Source organism: Lynx canadensis, chromosome C2, assembly GCF_007474595.2.
Source record: "Lynx canadensis isolate LIC74 chromosome C2, mLynCan4.pri.v2, whole genome shotgun sequence".
NCBI classification, from domain to species: domain Eukaryota; kingdom Metazoa; phylum Chordata; class Mammalia; order Carnivora; family Felidae; genus Lynx; species Lynx canadensis.
In genome coordinates, this window is record NC_044311.2 from 100357635 (window position 1) to 100382138 (window position 24504).

The following is a 24504-nucleotide window of genomic DNA, read 5'->3' on the forward strand; positions in this document are numbered from 1 at the left end:
TGGGGCACAGAGCCCTTAAGGGGCACATGCACGGGCACACACACATACACACACACACACGCCACCCCTTTCTACAGGGATCTCTGCAGAATGTGGTTTACAAACCACAGGGATCCTTAGATCCTACTCAATATTCATCCTACAAAGACCAACCACTTATCCTAAACACCACTCTTTGAGAAGGGAGTGGCCATCTTTGATTCCAAATGGCTTTGGGAATTGGCTGCTTTGCTCAGTGGTGGGAGGGGCTTCTTGGTCTTCTACAGCTGGGAGCATCACAAAGAGTCTGCTCCTGTGTCCAGGTTCTTCTCATAAAATGTCTACATAATTACCTCCTGAAGTCACAAGGAAGCATTACCCATCATACTAAGCACGCCAGGGGGGTCTACTCATTCCACACGTGGGCCCAACTCTTCACCTGGAGCCTTTAAGGGGGCGGGGGGAGGAGGGGGAGGCTGGGTGCGTTCCTCTCACTCCATACCACTCAGCGATGATCTTTGCATAGTGTCCTTTGACTTGTTGGCCCTCATGGCTTTGTCGGTTACATGGGTTGAATCAGTAAGTTCTAGACCAGGTTTTTATATAATTTTTAGTATAATTTTAATCCATATTTTAAACCTTGTATTTCTCCCTGGAAATATCTTAATAAGAAAATCATAGCATTAGAGCATGGTAGAGTAGAAAGACCTATGGAGACACTCTAATGCCACCATCCCTTTTTTGCTCAGAGAGGGTAAGTAGGCCAATGTAACTTGCAAGTTACTGACAGAACTTTATCCAGAGCCCGATTTCCTGGGTCCCGATTCCACACTCTTCCAACATACTACATAGAAGAGCCTCTATTTAACTGTATGGTGTATATGTGGATTAATTCATATGTCATGTATAAAATAATAATAAAATGTCTACATGGGAAAAATAACACCCCCACACACATACATACCCCTTCTCCAATGAGCCTTTCTCTGTATGTTCTGATTATTTTTCCTAATTTTTTTCTCATTGTTCCTAGAATTCTGTCTACTCCCTAAAACAGGGGTCAGTACACTGTGGCCCACAGGCCAAACCTGACCTAGTGCCTTTTTTTTTTAATAAGTAAATTGTTATTGGAACCCGGCCATGTTTATACATGTTCATACTGTCTATGGCTGCTCAAACACAGAAGACTTGAGTCGTTGTTGACACACACTGAGGTCCTGCAAAGCCAAAAATATTTATTTTTTTGCCCTGTTCAGGAAAAAAAAAAAAAAAAAGTTTGCAGACCCCAGGCCTAAATGATCATATTTGGAGAGAAACTCAACACAAATGTGTTTGGGTTTTGTAACTCATAAGAGCTGATACCAGTAAACTGGCATGAAAATATTAAACCACAATTTATATGAGACCAAGAATAATTAGCAAATTAGCCTATTTCTATATTCACACCTGTGTTCTCAACTTCCTGTTTTAAGCCACGGCCATTGTCCTAATTTTAGGGATGTTAAAACAGCAAGAAGTTTGTTGACAAGGTAGTGGATACGTTATGTGTTTAATCACTGTTTGGACCCCAAAACTAACCAAGGTTAAATAAGTGCTATTTAAAATGTGCTAAATGCCAATGAGGATAATAAATCTGGTCCCATGAGGCTGGATGTGCCAACACAGGTTTGCTGAGACTTCAGCCAGTTGGTGGGCTTCAGCTAAGAGCCAATCACATCTGGGCATCTTGTCCTCTGCTGACTTCCTGTTTTCAGCAAAGTTCTCTCACATGGAACTCTAACTTTGACCCTTGGCCAGGGTTCACTTAGGGGAAAGAGTGTGGACATTAGAGTCAGATAATCAATGATTCAAATCCTGGTTCTACCTCCTTCTCCCTCTAGGACCTTGAGCATGTAACTTGAAGGCTCAGCTTTAACACCCATCAACAGGAGGGCTGCATCTAATGTATGTAGTTGATTTACCACAGACCCCGAATAAATTATCTCAAAGAGCAAAGAGAAACAAAAAAACTTCACGATGTCTGAGAAAAATCATGTGATGATGTGCTTGATGATCAGGGTCACCCAGCTCTCCTCCAGGGAGAGAGAAACACAATCGCTGGGTTTTATACTGGAATTTTTCATTTGGACTTTGGACCTTTACTGAAGTTGACCCGTTTATAACTTTTTAGTACAATGGAAGTTATACAAATTTGAGTCTTATCCGTGAAAGTATTATTTGTCCCAAATAGCATATACCTTTTATCAGCAATACATTAAGCATAAATGCTTAACCAAAGAAATTTGTTCTTATGGTGACATTTAGAGGGATTACAAAAGGGAATTATTTTTGAGCAGGAGAGCCCTTTGGGAGGGCTTTGGAATCCCTACTATGTCTGTATATAATGCTGATCCTGTTTTCCATGGATTTCAGGATTTCTGATGAAAGCTGTGAAGCCCTTTTTCCTGAAAATGCACACACACACACACACACACACACACAATATGTTACACAATTTAGGTTGTAGAGGTCATCCATCAGGGAAAGAATTCCTGTGTTCTGGATAAGATACTGAGGTTGAAGATCTAAACTGCTCCTTGAGGGAGCACAGATATAATCAGAAAACTCCCTTCCCCCTCGCCGGTCTCACACCTGTACATGGCCAGTACACAGAAGCACATTTTATACAGCCACTGCAGGTTTGGTGGTTTCCGCTTTATGTTCAGAGTAGCATCTATAAATAATCCCTTAACCCGTGAGTAAATTCTTATTCAGAACAGAAGAGAGGTACAAGAAAAGGGCAGGGTCAGGAAAATCTACCGTTGACAATAAATGCAAACACTGACATTTTTAGGACAACCGCAGGTGATGGGTGCTTCGAATACTCGCAGGAATGGAAGGGCATAGGTAGAACAGGACAGATGAGTCCCCAGGTTACCGCAGGAGCCTTCAGAGAGAAGGAGATTCTGCTCACATTTCTCTGACTCTGCTCTTTTTCAAGCCAGCCTCTTGTGTTCAGAAAGCAACTTGAAAGTCATTTGATCTGAGCATACCTCAGTTCTGCCATCTGTTAAATGGGTCAGTATAAGTTCTTCCCCCTTTTAGACAGAGGGTGCTTTTTGCAAGGCACTTGGGGAAGCACTGAGTGGTCTTTACCATCCCAGAGAGTCTTCTACAGTCTGATGGTGACACCTGTCAACCCATCCCTTCCCCCCTCACCGCCTGTGCTCTTTGTGGCTTCCCAGACATCAGCCAAGCCTGAACTGAGCAGGACCTTGGGGTGCCTGCCAAAGTCGGAGGCCACTGATGGTGTGCAGTTGCCCCATGGGCTGGACTTTGCCCCCCAAAATGGTGGAACTCTAAGCTCACTCTTCGCTCTCTCCAGACCTCGGTTTCCTAAATAGACGATGAGGGGACTACCTTCTGAGGCTACGAATACATGGTCTCTAACGATAACCGAAAGGTGAAAGGATGTCTGAGGACACCACTGCCATCAGCGCGGTGACAGCATGAATTAGTTATTTTAAAGCAATGAAACAGTAACGGGAGCAGAGAAGGGAAGGCTCAGAGAGACTTCTCTCGTTTTTCTCAGCACTGACCAGACTCTGGATGGAGCAGGAGTCCACGCAGAGCCCACATCTAAAAGAGAAAAGACAAAACGTGAACCTCATCCTCAGAAGACACAAACACGTGTAAAGGAAAGCAAATCTATTCAAACCCCACTGGTGTATGCTGACCACTCGTTTCTCTGACTGCCCACAACCCTACAGTTTGTCTTTATTTTTCACACCGGGCTGTTTTTTTCCTGCTGTTTCCCACTTGGTCTGTGCAGAGTCTCAATGCCTAACAAGACCAGCAGCTTCTTTTCTTGTAATCGGTCTCTCTTGTAATTGTTTGCAAAGCACATTAAAAAAAAATATACAGAACTAAGTTAAATTGAGAGGCAAAAAAGAATTGGACACATGGGTAGAATTTTTCTTGGGAATAGGAGAAGCGGCACATCCCACTGATCTGGCTGTCTCTTTCCTGTCCCTAAGTGACTTCCAGAAAAGATCGGTTTCTCTTTTTTTTTTTAATGTTTTTTAACGTTTATTTATTTTTGAGACAGAGAGAGAGCATGAACGGGGGAGGGTCAGAGAGAGGGAGACACAGAATCTGAAAGGGGCTCCAGGCTCCGAGCTGTCAACACAGAGCCCGACACGCGGCTCGAACTCACGGACCGAGAGATCATGACCTGAGCCCAAGTCGGCCGCTTAACCGACTGAGCCACCCAGGCGCCCCAGTTTCTCTTCTTAAATCTTTCAATTGTTTCACAGATAGTTGTTGAAACCTTATCATGCACCAGGCATTGTGCTCACCGTTAAGATGTGTGGCGAACCATAAACTCATCTCCAATTGCAGAATAGTGTATACGTGAGTGCCATTTTTTTTCCAGACACTTCAACATGCTTTAGTCACAAAGTTCAACTCTTTCCACAGCACATGAACCAAAGAGCCACACCTATGGAAAGTCTTCTGTGTGATTCACAAGGGGTCAAAACCCAAGAAAAGGTACTTGCATCTCAGGAGAAGGGAAAACCACACCATCCTGTCTCCACACAGGAACAGGTCCTTCCTTCTGGCCCCAGGCCCTTGAGACACCTGGTCCTACTGGGAGAGCCCTGGGAGGAACTGGAAGGTAGAGAGAGGGCCCCTCCCCGCTCTCACTGGCACGCAGGACCCAGCCCACCCCAGCCCATCCAGCTCAGTCTTACTCAGAAGGGGAAGCTGCCCTCAGGGAAATGAAAAAAATCAGTTCCAACACCATTAACTGCAAGAAAATGCCAGCCGAAATCATGGCCCTGGAGAGTCAACAGCTACGAAGCAATAGTAATGTGACAATGACCACGCAAAAATAATTTATTATAAATATTTTTAAATCCTTCTCCATTAAAGTTACTCATTACATTCTACAAAGTACAAACACACTAAGATTTACATTTGACATGTAAAAAATAAAGAGGAAGAAGGGAAATTCACCTATTTTGCTAGTTTAAGGAACTATCCTCAAAATGGCACACCAAGTTTACAATAAATGCACCCTCTAGTTAAATAAGAAAGCAAATTCACATTTTCCAGAGTCCTGGATCTCAAAAAGACCAAGGCAAACCTGGCCTGACACGCACATTTGGACACAACCCCATATACAATAGCTCCTCATACTGATGTCCACCCACAGCCAATTTAACTGAGACACCATGGCTAAGACTCTTATTATATGATCACAACACTCTCTCTTGGAAAGTTTCCAGCAAATCAATTTTCCCCACAAAACAAATACTGTGCTTCCTCGTGCTAGGCAATTCTGTACCCACAGATGATCAACACAGTCACTAATGCTCCCCTCAGCCTGCAAACAAGTTGGCATTAAGCTTCCAACAGTTTCTTTCCAACAGAGAGTTGGAAATTGCTTCAAACCATCTTCAATAACATAAACCATCATTGCCTGAAGACACGGAGTTTTATAGGAAGGCCAGTAACATTGGACAATAAAAATCCCGGGCGTAGTATCTACAGCACAGGGCTAGGCAGCCTTAATGTTTCTCGGATGGAAGTGTGACAAACTGTAAATTGGCAAAACTATCCCAAATGATAGCTGTGTGTTCAAACCCCCAAGCTTATAGGGACCCACTTTCCAAAAGTGGGGTTCAGGAGTCACGGGAGCAATAAGAAGATGGGAAATAAACACACGTGGTATTTCTGTAGCTATACATAACACAGCGATAGCGGATAATGTGGCCAAGGCCAGTTTGCCAAGATCTGCAGGTCACGGAAATAGACACAGAACTCTGCCGCTCTGGTCTTGTCCAGTGCCTTCCTCACAGTCTTGCTTGGAGGTAGATCAAATATCACATCGGGAGTGGGGGAATGGGAGGGGATTTCAGAGAGCGAGGGGCTCAGTTGTCCCTCACCCTTGCCTACCTACTGTGTTCTCTTTCCACCAGCACAGGCTGAGGAGATCCTGCCTCAAAGGTCACCTTTGCACTGAAGAGAAAGTGTCCACATGTGGGTGGGGGCAACTAGTGCTCCAAGAATAGCAGTAGCCCCACGTGGCAAGCTCCGCCCACCTACCCCGTTACCCCCCCACCCCACCCCCAACCCCACTGTGGGCTTCCTGCCTCTGTCAAGGCTGAACCCAGCCGCAGTAGCTCGCAGGTGCTGTTTTGCTGGAGACGGAGCCAGACTTCATAAACGCAGAATGGGGGGGAGAGACCATTGCCAGTCCTTCCACGTTAATTCACAGGATCCCTTCTGGAAAATGACATGAATTCTCTCATCCCCAAACTCAGTGGAGCACTGCTTTCAGATACAGACTGGTATCCACCGCTTCATTCTGAAAAGAAAATACAAACGGAAGTCATTAATTTTTTTAAATCATGATTATTGTACAGATTTATGCTTTCATTTTATTTCACTGGGTTCGAAAATAAACTCTTGTGTAAACTTGAAATGCCTATAAATCCCTAACAGAGGAAGTTTTCTCTTCGGTCAATACACACATGTATCTCTGAATGCTTTTCTTTCGTTTTTTTTTTCTTAAATTTTTATTTTTATTTGATTTTGAGAGAGAGAGAGATAGCCCCCAAGCTGGGGAGGGGCAGAGAGAGAGAGAGAGAGAATCCCAAGCAGGCTCCACACCATCGGCATGAGCCGGTTGCAGGGCTCGAACTCACCAACCAGGAGATCACGACCTGAGCCAAAATCAAGAGTGGGACCTCAACTGACTGAGCCACCCACGTGCCCTAGAATGCTTTTCAAAACGCAGATAACCCGTTGCTCATTTGGGTATGATTCACGATAACATTTTGTTGAAGCCTTTTGGGTGCTGAGGACATTTAAATGATGTCCGTTTTCATAATCTATTAGCCTCTAGCTAATAGATATCTACTAGCCTCTAAATTTTCAGTGTGTTAAATGGTATACAATAGACTGTGAGCAAGTCTGATGAGGGAAATGGCGTGGACCTGGCCTGACCAAGGTGGAGATGCCCATGCAAGGACCTGAGGACCATCACACGGAGGGTCCGTGCACTGCCACAGGGTCCTCACAGTTGACATCTGGGGCTGGACAAATCTTTGTAGTAGTGTAGCAGGATTCTCGCACAGAGAGTCGTGACACTGAGGCTTTTCTTTCCAGGAAGCAACTTCACCCATGCCGGCGCTGCTTAGCTGAGTTCGTACCCGAAGCACTGAGCCCCGAACGGCAGGTAGCGTAGTTTTTTATATACATTTTCTATTTCTTTGTCTCCCTATATGGTCACACACAAACATGCAGCCTGATTGAGTGGTCTCATGCTATAGGGTCATGAGGGATGTTGTCACGCATGCGTCCAGCCAGGTTGCCTTGAGGTTTTGGTTTTTTTGTTTTTTTCCCCCACAGGGGAAAAACCTCTACCACAGTAGAGAGGGGCCCTGTGCCTTGTAAGATGGTCAGATGCTGGTATCTAGATGCTAGATGCTAGTATCTCACATACGCACCCAGTCGTGACAACTAAAAACATCGGCAGACATTACCAGCTACCCCGAGGGGGCGGTGGAGGGGCAAAACTGCCCCCACTTGAGAATTAGTGCCTCTTGGCTAAACTTTCCAAGATTCCGGGAAAATCAATACACAACCTAAATGATTTTCCTAGATACCAAGCAGTCCTGTCAAAACCGGAACTCACACGTTGGCTCCTCTGCCGGCAGCCAGCTCATCAGTTTACCCCCAAAATGTGCAAACAGGATTCACTCTTCTCACTGACTGCAGCGTTTTCCTCTTTTCTCTCACACAAATCTGGCTTTTGCCTTCATTTAGTCTAGCTGAGTCCTTCACATATGTGAAAACAGTACAAAATAACTACCCCAGGTCAAGATGTCTAAAATAACTCGTGCTGCCATTTTACATTTGTAAAACAGACTGACCCCCGCCCCATCCCCAGGCCCCCAAACACCCATAAAGTGAAGCAGCTCAAAAACAGCGGAAGGGGGAGGTGAGATCTAGTAAAGCAGTTCCCTTACCCTTGAGGGCGGCATGCTATGTGACCAAAGTCAGACGGAGAAAGGCAAAATGTTGCACGATCTCACTTACACGTGGAATGTAGGAAAAACAAACTCATAGCAAAAGAGACCAGATGGGTTGCAGAGGGAGGGGGCCGGGTGAAGGTGGTCAAAAGGCACAAACTTCCAATTGTAAGATAAATAAGTTCTGGGGGTGGAATGTACAGCATGAGGGCTAGAGTTAACACTGCTGTGTGGTACCTTTGAAAGTTGCTAAGGGAATCAATCCTAAAAGCTCTTATTACGTGGGAAAATATTTTTTTAAGTTTACATATTTTGAGAGAGAGAGAGAGAGACTGGGGAAGGGGCAGAGAGAGAGGGAAAGAGAGAGAATTCCAAGTAGGCTCTGCACTGACAGTGCAGGGCTTGAACTCACGAACTGTGAGATCGTGACCTGAGCCAAAATCAAGTCAGACACTTAACCAACTGAGCCATCCAGGCGCCCCTGGAAAAAGAATTTTAAGAATCATTGTTCTTTGGAGTGGCTGGGTGGCCCAGTCAGTTAAATCCTGGCTTCAGCTCAGGTCATGATCTCCCAATCCATGAGTTCGAGCCCCCCCATCAGGCTCCACACTGTGCAGAGCCTACTTGGGATTCTCTCTCTCTCTCTCTCTCTCAAAATAAATAAACTTAAAAAAAAAAAAGAAGAATCATTGCTCTTTGCAGAATTGGAACAGCATCTCTGTGGGAAACTGGTTGCCCAGAGGATCACGGGGGCGGGTGGGGTAACCCTCAGACCCACAGTGCGGTGAACATGGAAAACTGGCCTAAGAACACATGGGGTCTCACTGGGTCCCTCCCAGGGGCCTCTGCTCAGCCCACCTATCCCTGACTGAGCTCGTCCCCTCCCTTAGCCTGCCTGCCTTTTCGGGGTCTCTCTTCTTCCTTCCTCACTCTTCCCAAGTGGTCACTGTGTTGTCTCCCATTGGACTGATACACTCCTGAGGGTATCAAATGGCTCAAACACTGCACATGCACGCTCTAGAAAGTGGACACGGGGTCATAGAAACCCCCCACCCCCAGCAGAAAGGTCTGAGAGGAACAATGATACAATCTCCTGCTTACTCCTGGCTGCATCCTTCGGGCACCTGCCGCCGTCTGGCCCCGGGGATATGTCTCCAAGGCCATCTGTCTGAGCTCAAATTCTTCCCAAGCTCTCCCCAGGCTCACAAGCCACTGCCCTCTGAGTGGCCCTCCCACCCTTATAACCCTCTCAATTTTTTCTCACCCTCCTCTTCTACTTTCCCTGCCTACCTTTGGAAAGAGCTGGTAACCACCAAAGTACAGAGGGGGCTCGGAAAATCGAGATCACTCATGACACAGTAACGGCCACCAGATGCATCTCAGGCAGCTGCACCTCCCTTCTCTCACCTCTTCATACAGCAGGGGGTTGAAGGGTTTCCTCCCTTCCTTCCTTCCTTGCCTCCCTTCTTTCCTTCCTCCCTTCTCTCTCTCTCTTTCTAAAATTCCTGTTGAGGGGTGCATAACCTCTTCACCCTACACTTGGATGCTCTCTGTCTGGCCCACAGACACACTTTACTTATTCAGGTAAGTAAAACTGCTCTGTGAGGAAGCAATTCATTCTCAGTGAGCTTAAATTTGGCCCTCTGAATATCATTCATTCTACTTATTTGGGAAAAAGCAAGCTTTAAGAACTGCTTTATATAACTCTACACCGTCTTAAACAAGGATTAGCCTACTTTCACTTCCCGTCATCAAGAAATGCCAGTAGAATAAACACCCCTTCTCATACTATGTAGGAACAGGAGTACTTGCCAATCTGTCCTGCTCTTCTGATTCTAGGCTGGCTGGCACCGTGCCTGGTGCTAACTACATCTCCTAATTTGCCTTTTGCACTCATTTAACTGGCATTTACTACTACCGGTGTGCAGAAAGTATTTCCGGTGGATCGCAGATGATGAAATATACAAGATGGTCAGCATTATGGGCTAACTAACAAGGGCCCGGGCCCCTCCAAGCGAGGGATCAGGGTGGGAAGTGAGACCAGAGGTCAGGCCGAAGCTCCCAGTGCAGACGCAATGGAGGCGCGTCTCCAAGGCTTGTGGTTACTTCTCCTCCCCACCTTCCTTTTCACCGCGTTTTGTGCAAAGTCTTAAAAATTCTCAGGTTCTGACAAGCAGGGTGTTTTCCGTGCTGATGAAAGTAACATACCAATGTTCTCATTCCACTCTTGGTTTCAAAAGTAGATGAGTAAGTTGATTAACTTTCCAAAGAGACTGATTTGCCCTTTCATGCCCCTCTGTTAATGTAATAGACTCAGTGGCCTTCAACAGAAAAAGGAGATCGGTTTCTCATACTGAGATAATCTTTCAATGATTTAGCGGTATCATTCGTTCCAAATTCAATACTTCTCTTGTGAAACCGTGGCATTTTCATGAAGCTCACCAATGATGTTGCAAAGTGGGATATGGGACTCCAAATGTGGGTGAGCTACAACAGGGAAACATTTAGCCTCATCTTTGCAATTTAATTATTTTTTCCCACCTACTCTGTCTGCTCATGGAGGCAGGACCGTGTAACCTCCTCCATGGAGCGTGAACATCACTTGCGCAGAAATCAAACCAAACCAGCTGCCCTCCATCTGGTTCACTTACTGAAGGTCACAACTCTGCCTTCCTGACTTCTTCAACTTACCGTAGAGCAAGAGGGATGCTGGATCAAGCCCCAAAGTCTCACAACCGGACACTCTCTGATCATGGAGATCCTGTAGTAAAATGCCCAGCACCAACTCTTTACTAATCATATACTTCATAAAACTGTCATCTTCTGAAGGAACCCCAAATTGCAGGTGGTAGGCTACGGTGGCATTTTCACTGCTGAAAGGCATGCCAAACAGACACAGCAACACAGATCAACAGCATCACACTGCAACCCAAGAAGCTGACTTTAGCACGACCCTCTTTCTAGTTCCTCATGTTCCTCCAGTACAAAAAGGCAAAGGGCATACTGTCCTAGAAGAACCCTCTTCTGTAATCTCACCGCACAAAGTTGAGATGACCCTAACCTCTTCCTTCCACCTAAAACCCATCCTCTAGGAGACCCCTGGGAGAGGCCCTTGAAGGGAGAGTCGCCATCCAGCTACTGTCAAGGAAGATCCAAGGGCTGGCCCATCCTCTGCCCCAATACCAGCCTTGTATCCCCTGAGGCAGGGAAGCCCTGTTCTCCTCTTGTATTCCCTTCTCCACATCCTCACGCTCCACCCTCTCCCTGCCCCAAGTGACTGTCACAGCTGTTTGGTTTAACCAGTTCATTCCTTAACCTACAAAATGTCTGAGGTAGGCCGCAAAGCTCCCTGCCACCAGCTGGCTCCAGAATTCCCGAATTCCCACCGGCTGCCCTGTGTAGCGGCAGCATATCACAGCTCCAAAGTGAGACCTGTTTTCTGTCCAATTTCCACCTCCCGAGGCTCTCAGCTTTGCAACTCTCAGGAAAGGGACCTAAGGAAAAGGGGTCTTCATCTTCCTAGAACATTTTTCCAGCCCCAAAATGAAAATAATCATAGGGCTATCTTCGGTTAATTAGTAGCTTACCCTGGCTGGTTAAATGCTACCTCGACATACAGGTTTTTCAAAGTTATCCACATACTTTGGTTCAAGAAGGCCCCGATTAAGAGCCTGCAATAAAATAATTAAGAGGTGGCCACATCTGAGACTCTCACCCTAGGGCAGTTTTTGACTGACCGGCCTGCCTGCCGTTCCCGGGAGCCTGGATCAGAACGCCGGTCCTGCTAAGGACGGGGAATGAGCCCCCTCTTGTGGCCAGAGGTCACATAGGCCACTATTCTCGTATTCATGTGGCTGCCGGTTTATAACCCGTGACAGCCAAGCAGTGTGCCAAACTCCGCAGTTCGGATGACCAAAATACCATCAAGACTGTGGAGAACCTCTCGGTTTACGTGTGCTGCTACGGACGGGCTGCAAAATGCACGTTCAGGCTCTCAGCCAGAGACACAAGTGTGCAGGTGTCATTACTTGTTCCCCGTGCTCCACCTGCCAGTTTTTGCTGTCGATGGTCAACATCAAGGTTGACCATTGATAGCACATCAAGCTGCACATCAAGGCGTACAGCCACCCTGCACTCCCACAGGTGGGCAAGGTCTCAGGATGGCTTATGGAAAGGATCACAGGCTGACTTTCAGAAGACTAGACCAGAAGTTTTTGAAAGAGAGGGTTGCCCTGCCTAACCCAGCCTGGCTAGCCCAACCTAGTCCCACCACATCAGGTCACCCACTGGGGGAGTTTACATTAAGGCTAGATCTTGAGGGGAAAGGAGGGATTTTCAGGAAAAACAGAGCCATGTGGGCTTCGCCTCAGCTGCCCACTATTAGAGTGCGCCTGACAACTGACGAACCAAAGGCCATTTTCGCAGGTTCCTGTTGGGCTGGGGCAGGACTGAGGTCACTATCCCGTGTAGACACAAACCTGGCTGCCAGGGGTCTCTGGCTGTCTCCTGCCCGCTAGCGGCAGCACCTTTTGGGGGACAATGGCTTTTGTTTCTTACTCATCCCAACACTGTTAAAACGCTGCCTGGACCTCTTAAAATGCAACAAAAGTGCTTCCCGTACAGAGCTCCTCTACCCAAAATCCTCAAGTCTTAGATTTTTCTTTCAAATAACTCGTAAAAACAAATTCTCTAACATTTAATCTTCAGATTTCTAGCCACATTTGATTCAACCTTCTAATGTTTTTGTTTTGTTCCCCCCAATGTCTACCCCAACCCATTATGCAGCCCCACCTCCTCTAAACCCATAATATGGGGGCTGGATTCTCAGAAAGACCCTTCAGGCTGAGTGTCTTTCCTTTCTCAGCTCTGTCTTTAAATTGCAAGTCAGGGCTAGTGTATAGAGGAAAATGTGCTGGGCTTTTTTATCGGCATTTTAATACCAGTAAATTTGTGATTAAAACGAGCAATGTCAAAGATGTAACTATAAGGTGATATGCACAGTGGGGGGGTCCATGAAGAAAGAGGGATGGAGTTGTCAAGGCAACCAGCCACTGTGTGCAGTTTCAGACTTCAGGTCCCTTTTGGCCCTATCTCGTTGTGCTATCCCCTCGGTAGCTTCCCCCCTGTACTAATGCTCCCCCCCCCCCCCCCGTACTAAGATTATGGTCTGGGAAATTTATAGTTTGAGAAGCAGGAATCCCAATATAATACTATCTCTTTTTTAAGATAATACTATCTGTGATGGTCACATTCCAGAGATATCTTAAGAATAGTGGATAAGAAAGCTTTGTCATGTAAATCTTCTCCTAACAATACAAAAAAATAATCAGATGACACCCCTACACACATACACCTTTTATCTAGGTTCTATAGATAGAGACAAAAATATTTAGGATTAAGAGATATATAAAGAAAAACTATATATTATGCATGTATTTACTATACATGTATAATATATAAAGTATATATGGTAAGTACATGAATAGAAGAAATCACACCAAACTGTTGATGGCAGCCCATTCAGTAGAAGGGAGCAGAACATACCATGTGTAAGGAATTGACTAGAACATGCAATATCCAGGGGTAGTAGGTGGGGTGGAAGGAAACGGTAGACTTTCCCTGTATGAGATGTCTCTATATTTTTAATATTGTATAAGGAGCATGGACTCCTGTATTCCTAGTGTTCCTCAAAAGCAAAAGCTAGTATCTGGATTATACCATTTACATCAGGTCACTATCTGAGATCTATTTCTATTCCTACCCCTAGCTTATTGGAGCATCTGCAGGAATGGCTTACCTGGGAGTGGCTTCTCCTCTCTTCCATGTGACCCTGTCAGGGCTTCACTTTGCTCCTTTGTAATTAATTAATCAGGGCTTCACTTTGCTCCTTTGTAAAATCAGGGAGTTGAGCTAGTAGGTTTCCAAAGACCCTTCCAAAGCCAAAGCCAACACATCCCATCATCAGTTCCTTTTGTGCTTTGACACTCAGGAAGTCCTTCTAGACAAATGGTGATGGGGGTTGCTTTCCAGAGAAAGAGCAACGTGGCATGCTTCACATTCTTACCTGAAGTCCGTAATTTCCACTGAAGTAAAGTAACGACTCAGAGACGGGGATGAACTGTACACATCTGTGAGCTAAAAAAAACAGGAACAAGGAAAACAACCACACGCGTTACAGATGGATCATATTGCGTCTGTATCACCTGACAAAGCAAAACTCTCATAGACAGAGATTCCACACTAGGTAGGAATTCACTTATCCAGAGGCCCCAGACAGAGAAACAGGAAGGTGTGGGCCTACCCCAACTGAAACTCAAGCTAACACTCATTTAAAAGGAGCAAGTGACCAGGCTGGGATTTTCAACATCTCTTACGTGTTGTGCTGACCCTTGTAGCCTTCACGCTGGGAGTGGTCTGCAGCCAGAGCCCAACAAACCCCAAGACCCCGGGCAGGAGACAACACGGCAGGGGCTGGGAAGGTGGCAGAACAGGCCACCCGGGGCCTGGCACACCACTGGACAAGGGCTTCTTCTCTCCTTTCCGCAGAGCTTTACTGTGAGGAGAAACAGCCACGGAAGCCACAGGAATAGCACCTTCCCCTGGGTAATGGGACCAAATGGAGCTGGCCTCTAATTGCAAAGATACAGAATCCTCGTTTTATGCATGAAATACTGCAATCGCACACAAAAAATGGCAGCTGTGTTCCCAATACCCAGGCTTCGTGACTTCACATTTTCCTGTACTTAGTTCAGCCCTTTATTTCAAAAACAAAACAAAGCTAAACCGCCTCCTACACACTATTTTTCCTCCCTCCCTTCCCCAGTACGAATCATTGTCCGCAAGTCGGCGCGTATCCTTTTCACGCCATGTTTTTCCAAATGTAATAGTTCCTTGCGTAACATAACAATTCATAATTACCTTATGTTTTTATGCAAATAAAAGGTGCCATAGTCTACACGTTCTTCTTTTTTCCACTCCAAATTACATTTGATAACTCCCCATGATGGTACGTAGAGACGGAGGTCATTCACGCTAACTCCTAACTCCTGCGGAGTCACCACTGACTGAATGGTCACTGAATGGTCACACCAACCCTTCCATTCCCCTATGATGGCCACGTGCACTGTTGGCACGAATCTCCTCTTATCACAAACCATGCCCAAGCAATCACCCTTGAACATTTCTGCGCCTCTCTTCTTGTACGTGTAAAAGTTTCCCTTGAGTCTGTGCAGAGCAATGGAATCACTGGGTCCAAGAGGGAATGCGTCTCCAGCCCACCTAAATGTTGCCACACTGCTCTCCATCCCAGCAAGTGTGTTACATTTCCCGGGGCCTTGCTGGCACTTAGCGTTACCAGGTTTTGGGGGGGGGGTGTTAATTATTGCCAATCTAAGGGGTACAGAATGGTTTTCCATATGCATTTTTACTAGTGGGATTTGAGAATCTTTTCGTGTGTGTTTACGAACTCTGAGATTTCTCACTTTTGAATTATTATCGGTTTCCTGTCTTTCTCTTGGGTTGCCTGTTCCTTGGCGGTATCTGCAACTTCTGTATCTGGAATGTTTGGTGTTACAGTCTAAACGCTAGCTGGTGTTACATTACAAATACCTTCTCCAAGCCTTTGATTAGCCTTTTCCTCACATTTCAGATATAGGAATCCTAGCCTAAAAGCAGTGCCCTGAGGGGAGCTCTGCTCGTTTTGTCTCCCACCTACTTCCCAACAGAATCTCCAGGCGCTTACATTTTCACAAACGTGCCCACTGAATTCACCTGGTGCCAATTCAATCTCCTGAGGGTGGAGCAGGGGGGATCAGAGCACCTACAGTTTGTATGCCTCTAATCTTGTCACTTTTGCCATGCTCTTTAGAAGAACCTGACATAAGAGGCATTACTACCTCTTCCCCTTTCGTTAATAAAGGACACAGCTTTCGGAAAGGTCATGAAACCTGCCCAAGGCCACTCTGCTCACAAAGAATCCAGTCCTAGGTGTTACAGACACTAAATCCCCTCCTCCTCACATGTTACCACACTACCCAGTGAGGATGAAGCAAGAAGGAAAGTGTCCTGAATACCAAGGAGGAAAGAAGCATAAAGTGATAAAACTTCAGAAAAAAATGACTAGGTCATCTTACAGTTGCTGAGCCTCAGAGAAAAGAAAGCTGCCAACAGGCCCATGCAAGAAGAAGGCGGCTCTCACAGGGTTGCGCACAACAACAGGAAGGAGGAAGAGGAGGAGGAGAAGGAGGAGGAAGAGGAGGAGGAGAAGGGGGGGGAAATGCTAGCGATGGTGTTCTTTCCACGCACTTCCTTACATACACACAAACACACACACGTATTATGGAAGAGATTATGTCCTTCCAGCCTTCTCTGTTTCCTCTCTCCTCTTCCTTTTTAATCCTTAGGGCCTAGTAGTATTTTGCATATAGTAGACTCTCAGAAAAAATGTCATTTATTTATTTATTCATTTATTTTTGTTTATTTTTTAAAATGTTTATTCATTTTTTACAGAGAGAGAGAGAGAGAGAGAGAATGAGTGGAGGAGGGGCAGAGAGAGAGGGAGACAGAATCCGAAGCAGGCTCCAGGCTCTGAGCTGTCAGCACGGAGCCCAACGTGGGGCTCGAACTCACCAACTGTGAGATCATGACCTGAGCTGTGCAGATGGATGCTCAACAAACTGAGCCACCCAAGTGCCCTTTATTTATTTACTTTTAAATGTTTATTTTTGAGAAAGAGAGGGGAGGGGCAGAGAGGCAGGGAGAGAGAGAATCCCAAGTAGGGCTCCTTGCCGTCAGTGCATAGCCCCATGCAGGGCTTGAACTCACAACCGTGAGACCATGACCTGAGCCAAAACCAAGAATCAGACACTTAACCCACTGAGCCACTCAGGGGCCCCTCTCAGAAAAAAATTTTAAGCTAAAATTTTATGTTAAGAGCTGAAATGGTGTATCAGATCCCTTTTAGTGTCCGCTCTATGATTCTGATTCTTTTTGGTGACACAGTCCCCTGCTGTCATTAGGACATGTTCACATATCCGGGAGCCGTTAACCACATTACTTTGGCCCAAAGAAGTGAAATGAGGGACCTCTCACCCCTTGCTCTGGTGTCCCACGCTGTGCCTACGAGGCTGGGTGCACCCTGAGCGAGGCGCCCAGTGAGCTACCAGAGTTGGGCAGAGTCGCTAACTCGGGACCAGGGAGACAGCTTCCCTGTGTTACTGGAGAAGCCACTGTTAACTCCTGCATCGAGCACACAGGCCAGGGTTAACACGACGTGCACCTAACAGGCTGGCTTAAGAAGAATCAGGGCCCCACCTGGAAGAGAAGAAAACTCTGGCAGTAGGATAAGCGAGAGGCTAGGAAAATTGTTTAGAGAAGCAAGACAATAAAGCAAAAGCAAGGACATGGTGTTCCACTGTTCATTCTCATTTACCTTCCGTATCCGGAAACTTCCAGAAGTTGGCCTGAGTGAATGAAAGAAAGGAATTCTTGACCTAACAGTAAGACTAATATCTCATGGGGCAGCTGGGTGGCTCAGCCAGGTAAGTGTCCAACTCTTGATTTCAGCTCAGGTCATCATCTCATGGTTGTGAGATCGAGCCCCACGTCAAACCCCACAATGAACCCCACATCGGGCTCCCCGGTGCTGGGTGCATGGAACCTGCTTAAGATTCTTTCTCTTCCTCCCCGGCTGGTGTGCCCTCTCTCTTTCTCAAAAAAAAAAAAAAAAAAAAAAAAAAAAGACTAATATCTATAAGTTGCTCACTTTTGTTCCTGGACGTATTTGGTTGGGACACCAGAAGGCAGTAGCTTTTTCACTTCGCTGTGCCTTAACTTGTATCATCTTGCAAACCAGATAGCTCTTTTTTAAAAAAATGTTTTACAGAGATGGTGCCTGGGTGGCTCAGTAGGTTAAGCGTCTGACTTCGGCTCAGGTCATGATCTTCTGGTTCTTGAGTTTGAGCCCTGCTGTTGTGCTGACAGGTCAGAGCCTGGGGCCTGCTTCACATTGTTTCCCTCTCTCTGTCCTTCCCCTGCTCACGCTCTCTCTCTCTCTCTCTCTCAAAATTAAACATTAAAAAAAGCTTTTTTTAATGTTTTACGGAGTTGTTTATACGCATCTCATATGCACCTGTGGGTATACAGGGAATGTATAATGATTTCCACTGATCCCAGAAGGAACCAGCTCAAACTGGCCTGTAAACTTGCCCCAGGGATCACGCCAGTCCCTGTTTTTCTGGCACTACACAGTGATGAGCTAAAAATACCTGCAGAATCTGCTCATGTCCGGCTCTGTGCCAGAGATATGGCTCTAAGGTGAATGATTAACATCCATTTCCCTTTGACATCAAGAATTCAGTCTGTAACACGTGACACGTGCAGATGCTGAATCATTTCATTTCTGCTCGGCAAATGCAAAACCCCTTGATGAAAAAAACAATCAAGAGGAAAAAGGCAGGAGGCTATTCACACGGCCACTTGCTCTGGAATCAGGTGGAAGAAAAGGAGGGAAGGGGGCTTGCAGGTAAGATTTAAACAAGGGAAAGAAGGAAGAAGAGAAGCCCAGATAATCATCCCAGAGCACAAACTCCTGTGACCAAAGGCGCAATCAAATATCATGCACCTCAGTACCCAGAAACGAACTCCGGGGTGACCGAGAAGGAATCTCCTCCTGTGGGAGCCTTCCTAGGAATCAAAGGGAAACCAAAGGAGGGTGACTCACACCATTCAACCTATCAACTGCAGATAAGCATGTAATGCATGCCAGGCTGGTCTTGCTTACACTCTCTTAGCCTATACTTTTCTGGGTCTGGCTGTGAACCCAACCAACCCTCCAGTGTTTCTCCATCACCACATACAAGGGCTCAAATGAAAGGTTGACCACGTCAGCGAACGTTAAAAATTTTCAGTGCCTGGGAATGCAAGCTGGTGCAGCCACTCTGGAAAACAGTATGGAGGTTCCTCAAAAATCTAAAAATAGAACTACCCTACGACCCAGCAATTGCACTACTAGGCATTTATCCACGGGATAAAGGTGTGCTGTTTCGAAGGGACACATGTACCCCTGTGTTTATAGCAGCACTATCAACAATAGCCAAAGTATGGGACGAGTCCACATGTCCATCGATGGATGAATGGATAAAGATGTGGTGTGCATATATATACACACACACACACACACACACACACACATATATACAATGGAGTATTACTCGGCAATCAAAAAGAATGGAATCTTGCCATTTGCAACTATGTAGATGGAACTGGAGGCTATTATGCTAAGTGAAATTAGAGAAAGACAAAAATCATAGGACTTCACTCATATGAGGACTTTAAGAGCCAAGACAGATGAACATAAGGGAAGGGAAACAAAAATAATATAAAAACAGGGATGGGGCAAAACAGAAGGGACTTATACATATGGAAAACCAACTGAGGGTTACTGGAGGGGTTGTGGGAGGGGGGATGGGATAAATGGTTAAGGGGCACTAAGGAATCTACTCCTGAAATCATTGTTGCACTAGATGCTACCTAACTTGGATGTAAATTTAAAAAAATCAAAAATCAAACAAGTTAAAAAAAATCCTACTTCTGTTACGGTTTCTTTTTTTTTTTTTTTTTAATTTTTTTTTTTCCCAACGTTTATTTATTTTTAAGACAGAGAGAGACAGAGCATGAACGGGGGAGGGGCAGAGAGAGAGGGAGACACAGAATCAGAAGCAGGCTCCAGGCTCTGAGCCATCAGCCCAGAGCCCGACGCGGGGCTTGAACTCACGGACCGCGAGATCGTGACCTGGCTGAAGTCAGACGCTTAACTGACTGCGCCACCCAGGCGCCCCTCTGTTACGGTTTCAAAAGACACTGAAAATCAATACGTACATAGGAATTCAATTTGTAAGATCTGTGAATAGATACAAAACAAAATAAATTTTGGATACTTTGAGGGAAGAAAAAATTTTTTTTCCGGTGCCTTGCCAAAGAGTAGGAAAACCACACCTCGCCTCTGCAAATCCCCACCACACGCAGTGTTCTCCACTCTTTTATCTAGAACACTCCTGCCTCATATTTCAAGACTCATCCCAAGTATCACCTCCTCCAAGAGGCCTTCCAAGCCTTCATCCTCATCTCAGGTAGTTTAGAGGCCCCTCCTTTGTGCCTTTAAAATATTCTATATGCATCTCCACAATAGAACATATCGCCCTGTTTTAGAACTATTGAATTGCTTCCTCTTCTTGGACTGTGAGCCCCCACTGAGGGCACAGACCTTATGGTTCTGACACTTGGCAAGCTGTCTAGCACATCACAGACCCTCAGTGACACTACAGGTTGAATCAAATGTAAGACCAGAGTGAGGAAACGGAACACTGTCCTCCAGGACGCATTTAGCTGGAGACCAGAGCTCTTCTGTCGGGCTTTACACTACAGAAAACCCATTTCTAAGCATCAGTTTCTGCCAAAACCCAGACAAAGAATCCAAGCCTGAAGCTACTTACTTGAGAGCCCAATGCCAGCTTTTCTCCAAGAACCCACATTCTAATGCTAAGGACTCTGTAAATAATGCTTAAGATATAATTACCCTTTTCCTGAGCTGGTGAGGCAACTCCTCCTCGGTAACACAGTCCTCTGGAATCTTTAGCTCGACCAAGAATGTTTTATTTGATGATAATTCAAGTATTTCGTTTTCATCTTCATCGATATAAGTTGCTAAAGAGGGCGGGAATTAAAAAGCAAAAGTAAACACAAGCTTAACATAATAAATTGTTCCACTGGCCGCTGCAGAAAGCCAGGAGCATTCATCAAGGATAAAGCCCAGACACTGTAAGCAGGCACAAGCAGAAGTGCTGTGTCTTCTTGGTAATATCAAAATCTCAAATGGAGGGGACTTGCCTCCATTATGACAAAAATTTTGTTTGTGTGTTTTACAGCAGAAGAGGTCCCAGATTCCATCGAATACAAACGGGGCAAAGCCGGTGGGGGTGAGTGGGAAGAAAATGAATTCCTTTGTTAAACTGAACCTGCAGCCTTAGCTATGTATGTGGGTGTCCTGGCAGGTGCTGGAAGGGGGTCTGCGGGGTAAATGGTGGGTGATGGGGGATAGGGATTGGCAGCAAGGAACTTCAGTGAGTCCCCTCCATTCTGGGCTGTCAAGGACCATGCTGAGAAAGGGACATCACATCACGGACCAGAACAGCACGGGGACTAGACATGAGCCGGGTCTTGACATCACCCAGGATGACAAAAGGTGGGCACGAAGCCATCACTCTGCAGTCTGTCCCACCCAAGAGAAAGGTCGACGCATTCTGTTTGTAGAAGGGAAGCCAAAGTGTACTCAGAGCCCCAGGGCCTTGCATCCTGGCCAAACGTGTGGCTGCCTGCACTCTAATGACGGTGAGCTAATTGATTTTGAAGCAGTTAAAGCCAAAGGAAAAACACACAAAGCCAGGCGCCAGGAGCTAGAAGCTGTCACTCATGGTGCTGCCTCTGCTCCCCGGGCTCCGCGTGGGCCTCACCACTGGCCCACGAAGGAACCACCCCTCTGGCCCTGAGAAAGGCGTGGGCGGTAGAAACGTGTGTCCGCGCTGCCTCAGACCGTCCTCTCAGATCCCAAAGTGCAGACATAACAGAAGTGGCCTCTTTTACTGGACTCTGAAAAGGCCATGAGTGTATGATGGAAGGGCCGGTGAGAAGAAGTAAGAATCCTGATATTTACTCCCTGACGGAGTTGAGGAAACGGGAGGCACGAGGAAAGAAGGAACGTGCAGAAAAGAGATCACATGGCCCGAGATGACCAGCTGAGAAAGGCCTGCTCACGCTGGCCCCTCACTGGCCTCTGGGAACCTGGATGTGGGGAGGGTTCCCACCTTTCCCTCTGAAGAGGGGCTCACCATGCCTCAAACGGTTGGTACAAACAGTGTGGCTTATGCTGAACACCTCCTTTCCTTCTGGGCATCTAGAATTTTGGTAGGTACCAGGCAAAGGCTGCCTATGGGAACAACCCCAATAAAAACCCTGGGCACTGGAGCCTCTCATGAGCTTCCCGGGGTAGACAACACTTCACATGCGTTGTTACAGCTCATTGCTAGAGCATGTAAGTGTGTCTGTCCTGAGGTTTGTGCCTAGTTTCCTCTGGATTTTGCTTTATACCATTTTGCCATGATAAGTCGTAATCATCTCTATGACTGTATGCTGAGTCCCATGAGTTCTCCCGGCAAATCATTGGATCTAGGCGTCATCTTGAGGGCCCCCAACACAAGGAATTATCTCTGCACCCTTGTTTGTTGTAAGTCATTACATTCATTTGTCTGACAATAAAGTTACGTCTTCATAGCTGCAAACTTGCCAAGTACAGGAAATTGTAGCAAAACAAGAAAAAAATTACAAATAACCCCTTAATCAACAACTCTTCCCCCCATATTTTATTTAAAAAAATTTTTTTTAATGTTTATTTATTTTTGAGCGAGAAAGAGAGACAGCGTGAGAGGAGGAGGGGCAGAGAGAGAGGAAGACACAGAATCCGAAGCAGGTTCCAGGCTCTGAGCTCTCAGCAGAGCCTGACATGGGGCACGAACCCAAGAGCTTTGAGATCATGACCTGAGCCAAAGTCAGAAGCTCAACCAACTGAGAGCCACCCAGGCGCCTTCCCCCCCATATTTTATATTACATATTTTAAGTCTCCATGAGAAGACTATTCCTTATTTGTCTTGATTCCGTTGTTAGTTGTTGTTGTTGTTAGCATAACAAAAGCCGTTTCCCCTGGTGTCTGGAATTCCTGCCAAAGACTATTCTAATGGCTGCATAATGTTCGTAATTGGCTCACCATTTCCTTACATCACATTTTTAGCATTTTCACTTTCCACTGTAATAATGCTGTGATGGGTACCTTTGATCTCCACAACCACCAGGTTAGTTTCCATAGCAGATATCACTGCCCTGGAAAGGACCGGGGAAAGCCAGAAAATGAATTCAGGATTCACACAACTGCTGAATTCAAAGACTCTTAAGAAGAGACACCAAAAGAGGTCTCTAGGGGCGCCTGGGTGGCGCAGTCAGTTGGGCGTCCGACTTCAGCCAGGTCACGATCTCGCGGTCTGTGAGTTCGAGCCCCGCGTCAGGCTCTGGGCTGATGGCTCAGAGCCTGGAGCCTGTTTCCGATTCTGTGTCTCCCTCTCTCTCTGCCCCTCCCCCGTTCAAGCTCTGTCTCTCTCTGTCCCAGAAATAAATAAACGTTGAAAAAAAAAAAAAAATTCAAAAGAGGTCTCTAATCGGAGCTCCAATGACATACACTTATATGATCCAAATAATGAATCTGTATCAACACCTGGCTAAAATAGTTGTGTCTGTTAAAATAACAATACTAACAATGGACTTATCCAGTCAGGAGAGTTTTTATGCCACTAATGAGACTTCATGTGGACAGAGAAAAAGTGTTTAAAAAAAAAAATCACAAAATAAGGACACCTGGGTGGCTCCGTCCGTTAAGCGTCCAACTCTCAGTTTCAGCTCAGGTCGGTTTCGTGAGTTCGAGAACCATCAGGCTGTGCACTCGACGGTGCGGAGCCTGCTTGGGATTTTCTCTCTCTCTCTCTCTCTCTCTCTCTCCCTCTCTCTCTGCCCCTCCCCTACTCACACTGTCTCTGTCTCTCTCAAAATAAATAAATAAACTTCAAAAAAAGTCACAAAACATACAAAGAATGCTGGAGACACACAAAACAGCTCTTTGTCTGGAATATAAGAAATGAGGCTTCAGAGGGAGGCCCTAAACGCCAGATGTCTTCAGGAGATGATGGAGGTTGTTAAACGTCTCCCAGGAAGAAGTGGAGGAAAATCTGACGATGGATGGGAAGAAAGGGAACTGGGAGGGCTGAGACAGACAGGCCACTAAACACAAGATTGGGAGAGACTGATTTTGACTGCAGGCAGTGGAACTCGGAAGGAAGGAGGGAGGGAAGGAGAAAGCCTGAGATGGAGGAGACGGAACCGGCTTTAATGGTAGCCACACTTAGTTTGAATCTTGGTGTTGGCCAATATTTATTACTCATGAGACCCGAGTCAGTCACGTAAATCTCTGAAGCTGTTTTCTCAGCAGAAATATCAACCGCTCCATTGTGGGAAATGGGAAAGATGGGAATCAACACATACAAAGGACCCACCGCAGCAGCCTGCAGGAAGTGGACAGTCACTGATAAAGGCACTTGCCAGTGCATTATCAAGGCACTGCCAAGGAATGACCGGATGAGACTGGGTAAGATTTGACTACTCCCTTTGGGGCGCCTGGGTGGCTCAGTCGGTTAAGCGGCCGACTTCGGCTCGGGTCATGATCTCATGGTCCGTGAGTTCGAGCCCCGCGTCGGGCTCTGTGCTGACAGCTCGGAGCCTGGAGCCTGCTTCGGATTCTGTGTCTCCCTCTCTCTGACCCTCCCCTGTTCGTGTTCTGTCTCTCCCTGTCTCAAAAATAAATAAAACGTTAAAAAAAAATTAAAAAAAAAAAAAAAAGATTTGACTACTC

The 24504-nt window shown here is 46.1% G+C and overlaps 1 protein-coding gene across 2 annotated transcripts in view; it reads right to left on the reverse strand.

The window, feature by feature from the left end:
* Window positions 1-4767: 4767 nt before the first annotated feature.
* The window catches only part of CC2H3orf52 (chromosome C2 C3orf52 homolog), a 33283-nt gene continuing 13546 nt past the window's right edge, over window positions 4768-24504 (reverse strand). The window contains exons 3-6 of one of the 2 annotated variants that reach the window (XM_030329826.2): window positions 20575-20702; window positions 14065-14135; window positions 10692-10873; window positions 4768-6331 (exon numbers count right to left, since the gene is read on the reverse strand). In XM_030329826.2, the coding sequence (XP_030185686.1) occupies window positions 6327-6331; window positions 10692-10873; window positions 14065-14135; window positions 20575-20702 (386 nt within the window). In that variant the 3' untranslated portion in view covers window positions 4768-6326. The remainder of the gene's footprint in view (window positions 6332-10691; window positions 10874-14064; window positions 14136-20574; window positions 20703-24504) is intronic. The other variant, XM_030329827.1, reaches the window with a different exon arrangement.